The sequence below is a fragment of the Octopus bimaculoides genome, chromosome 25, assembly GCF_046866305.1.
Source record: "Octopus bimaculoides isolate indiv1 chromosome 25, ASM4686630v1, whole genome shotgun sequence".
Classification (NCBI taxonomy): Eukaryota; Metazoa; Mollusca; class Cephalopoda; order Octopoda; family Octopodidae; genus Octopus; species Octopus bimaculoides.
Genome location: NC_142952.1, coordinates 17570695 through 17574728, shown reverse-complemented (window position 1 = coordinate 17574728; position 4034 = coordinate 17570695). Strand labels below are relative to the sequence as shown.

Sequence of the window (4034 nt, the reverse complement as noted above, 5' to 3'; positions counted from 1 at the left end):
ATATATATATGTGTGTGTGTGTGTGTGTGTGTGTGTGTGTGTGTGTGTGTGTGTGTGTGTGTGTGTGTGTGTGTGTGTGCCCCAGCATGGCCACACTTTAATGCAGAAACAAGCCAAAGAGTTATATATATATATATATATATTCTTATATAAAATAAAATCGCGTGTGTGTGTTCCCTTTTCATGCGAAAACGGCTGCACGAATTGTTTCCATGTTTGGGATGCATGAATAATTTGACCTAAGGTCTTGAGCTTATATTTGCATTAAAAATAAATAGTATTGCTTTATATATATGATTCACTTCTTTAAAAAGGTTTCTCAATGTCAGCTTCCGGTATTGACGTAGCAACGGCGAAATTTTCCGTTTTCGTTTGCAAAATTTCTCATTCTCTAGTTTAATGTTTTCATTTCAAGTTTTAATTCACTATTTGCAAACAACTACGATAAATTACTGAAAGAAATAATTTACTAACTTCACAAATTTAAATATTCGGTACAAAATAGTTTTTAACGAGCTTTTATTTATACGATTTTTTTATTTCATGTTTATTTCATTCATTGTTTTCAATACTCTCTCCGCCGTCTCTCTCTCTCTCTCTCTCTCTCACACTTTATCTCTATCTCTATCACACACACACACACACACACACACACACACACACTCCAGGTTTGATTTCGTTATTACACAAATATCACAGTATTTTGCAATTCAACATAAAGCATCCAAACAAATATGGCCGTTCTTTTGCTTGAACCAGCACACTTCGTTAATTTCCGTAAAAATGTTTTATTTATTTACTTTGCACGCGCTGTCTTCAGCTCTATGTACTTGTAGCCAGTCACACGTGCACACATATGTTTTAGCATGTACGTTTGTATACATTTATGCGTGTGTTTGTGTGTGTGTGTATGTATGTATGTGTAAGAGAGAGTGAGTGAAGGGTGTATTGTCATGTATATGTACATATGTAAATACACATGCATACATCATTTTTGTATGTAAGTGTGCGTGCGTGAGAGAGACAGAAAGAGAGTAATGTCTAAGTGGCACTCTCTCTCTCTCTCTCTCTCTCTCTCTCTCTCACTCTCTCTCTCTCTCTCTCTCTCTCTCTCTCTCTCTCTCTCTCTCCCTCTCTCTCTCTCTCAGACACATACATACGGAAAAGATGTATGCTTATTTATTTATGTATGTATGTATACATTTATGTACGTATACATGACAACATACCCTTTCGATCGCTCTCTCTCTCTCTCACGCACACACACGTCCATTTCATCTGATGTTTGATACTGTATGCATGTGTGTGTGTACGTGTGTGGGTGTGTGTGTGGGTGTATGTGTGTGCGTCCGTAGGGTGTTCTACAATCATCATTTATTTCTATCATTCTTGGGGAGATATTCACGTAACTCAGTTTTTCCTATAATCCTCATTTTAATTTTCGAAAACGTTTCCAAGTACAATATTCTCACTCTCTACAAGAGAAGACGGGATAGATGTAGATGATGAGTATTCGACAGTGAATCAAAGACGAGTGCAGGTAGCCAGAGTCAATGTTGAATTCTGCAACTCTTCTAACTCTATTAAGTATGTTTGCAAATATATAAACAAAGGTTTAGATGCTGCAACATACACTCTTATGCAGAATGGCAATCAGCAGATAAATAAAAGTGACAAAGTTACGCGGTATGACAGAGGAAGATACATCAGTACCAATGAGACTTTTTGGCGCATCTTCAATTTTCTCATTCAATAGAGGCACTCACCCATCATTCATCTGAGTGTCCATCTAGAGAATGACCACAGGGTTAGCTTTTCAAAGCAAACAGCCATGCAACAAGCACTTTCTCAAAAAGAAACTACCATTACTGCCTTTTTTTAAGTTGTGGCAAGTAGATGAAGATACAAGAAAACTCATTTACCCACAATTATCCAAGTATTACACATGGAGAAACAATAAATCGCACAAGAGGAAACGTGGAGGCTGACGCTCTTGCAAGAGTTTACAGTGTCCCTCCAAGCCAAGCAGAACACTACTACTTACGACTCCTTTTGCATGAAGTACGTGGTCCAAAACCATTCCAAGATTCGAGAAGGGTAAAAGGTCATGTGTGTGAAACTTATAGAAAAGCATGCTATGAACAAGATTTTTTAGAAAATGATGGGCATTGGGATCTTGTATTGACTGAAGCATCAGTATTAGGTTTTCCAAGAAAACTCTGTAACCTTTTTGCAATTATACCGAACATGTGTCAACTTGGCAGTCTCCTACAGCTTTGGATGAAACATCGTGAGGACATGGCTAAGGACTTCAACAAGCTAACTCAGGTATCAATATTCAATTCTCTGAAACAACTTTTAACGAAGCACCGATTGAAACGGAGGATCGAGTTTTGGCCATGGGAGACAAACATTTGCAAGAGTCTGACTCTGGACTGCCAAAAACAAGCTAATTAGTGATTTAGAGACATAGCAAGAGAGACAAATTATGACATGTCAGACTTGGCTGCATTTGTGAATGAACATGAACCTAAACCTCTTCTAGAACAACGCTGTGCATATGATAAAATTATTTCGTCAGTCAGAGAGAAAAGGAGAGGAATTTTCTTTCGTGATGCTCTCACTGGCACAGGTAAAACATTTGTAACAACAAAGCTTCTCTCCAAGGTGAGGCAGCAAAAAAGAATTGCAGTTGCTGTAGCATCGTCTGGCTTTGCTGCCACACCCCCTTCTCCCGGGAGGACGAACAGCTCATTCTGCTTTTAAATTACCTGGTCACAAATGACAGTCCAATTTGTAGCATAAGCAAAGCTTCAGGTTCAGCAGAAATGTTGCGCCAATGCCACCTGATCACCATGCCACACAGACATAAGAGGCAAGAATAAATCTATGGGAGGAGTTGCATTAGTTTTATCAGGAGATTTCAGACAGACATAACCAGTTATTCCGAGACGATCAGGATCTGATGAAATAAAAGCAAGTATTAAGTCTTCACACCTATGGAATAAGTACAGAAATTCTCCTTCAATACTAACGTACCAGCTTTATTGCATGGGGACCAATGTACAAAACAGTTTTCATCATGGCGCCTCCAATTAGGAAATGGGAAAGTACTATTTGATGGGAATGGTGATATCAGTTTGGCTTATATTGCTATCGTTGTGAATTCCTCGGTTGAATTTAAGTAATAATTATAATTCACATAAATGGTTATGTGAAAGGCAATTCTTGCTCCAAAAATGAGACAGTAGCAAGGATTAACCATGAATTGATGAATAAGATTCCAACAGTCATTGAAGAGTACAAATCAATTTATTCAGTCCTTGATGAAAATCAAGCTGTCCATTACCCAACAGAGTTCCTTAATTCTCTTGAGCCACCTGGAACTCCTCCACATAAACTTTTTCTGAAAATAAGAGTCATAATGATGCTTCTAAGAAATTTAGATCCTCCTAAATTATGCAATAGGACAAGGTTGGTTGTGAAGACATTATCACCTAATATGACAGAAGCTACCATCATCAATGGATGTGCCTCTGGGGAAGAGGTTTTCATTCCAAGAATCCCAATCAAACCAACAGACATGCCATTTGAGTTCAGACGAACAGAATTTCCAGTGCGACTTTGCTTCGCAGTGTCTATTAATAAAGCTTAAGGTCAGACTTTGAAATCTACTGGCTTGCAATTAATTGAACCTTGTTTTTCGCACGGTCAACTTTATGTTGGTTGCTGCAGGGTTGGTAGTTTGCAAGACTTACTTGTTCATGCTCCAAACCAGAAAACAAAGAGTGTTGTTTACCCAGCTCTTACGAAATTCCCTTCAACATATGTGATAGAATTTATTCCCTTTCATAAAAGTGGTAAATTTTGTATTTTCCTTTCTTTGGTATCATCATCATCATCATCATCATCATCATCATCATCATCATCATCATCAGTAGTAGTAGTAGTAGTAGTAGTAGTAATCGAATGTATGTATGTATTATGAATTCAGAATTGATTTCCGAGTTAAAGAATAAGTTGTATCCCAATTG

The 4034-nt window shown here is 37.8% G+C and overlaps 1 protein-coding gene across 1 annotated transcript; it reads left to right on the top strand.

The window, feature by feature from the left end:
• The first annotated feature begins 2493 nt into the window (after nt 1-2493).
• On the top strand, nt 2494-3655 carry LOC149131107 (uncharacterized). The gene is made up of 2 exons (XM_089341619.1): nt 2494-2632; nt 3186-3655. Exons 1-2 carry the CDS (start codon nt 2494-2496, stop codon nt 3653-3655), a joined length of 609 nt encoding a protein of 202 aa, XP_089197745.1.
• Nucleotides 3656-4034: the final 379 nt, after the last annotated feature.

What these genes read in the sequence shown, in the direction of transcription:
- LOC149131107 (XM_089341619.1), top strand. Translation starts at nt 2,494, where the DNA reads ATGTCAGACTTGGCTGCATTTGTGAATGAACATGAACCTAAACCTCTT. An exon ending in TGATGCTCTCACTGGCACAG is followed by an intron (nt 2,633 to 3,185) that starts GTAAAACATTTG and finishes GTTGAATTTAAG; the next exon opens with TAATAATTATAATTCACATA.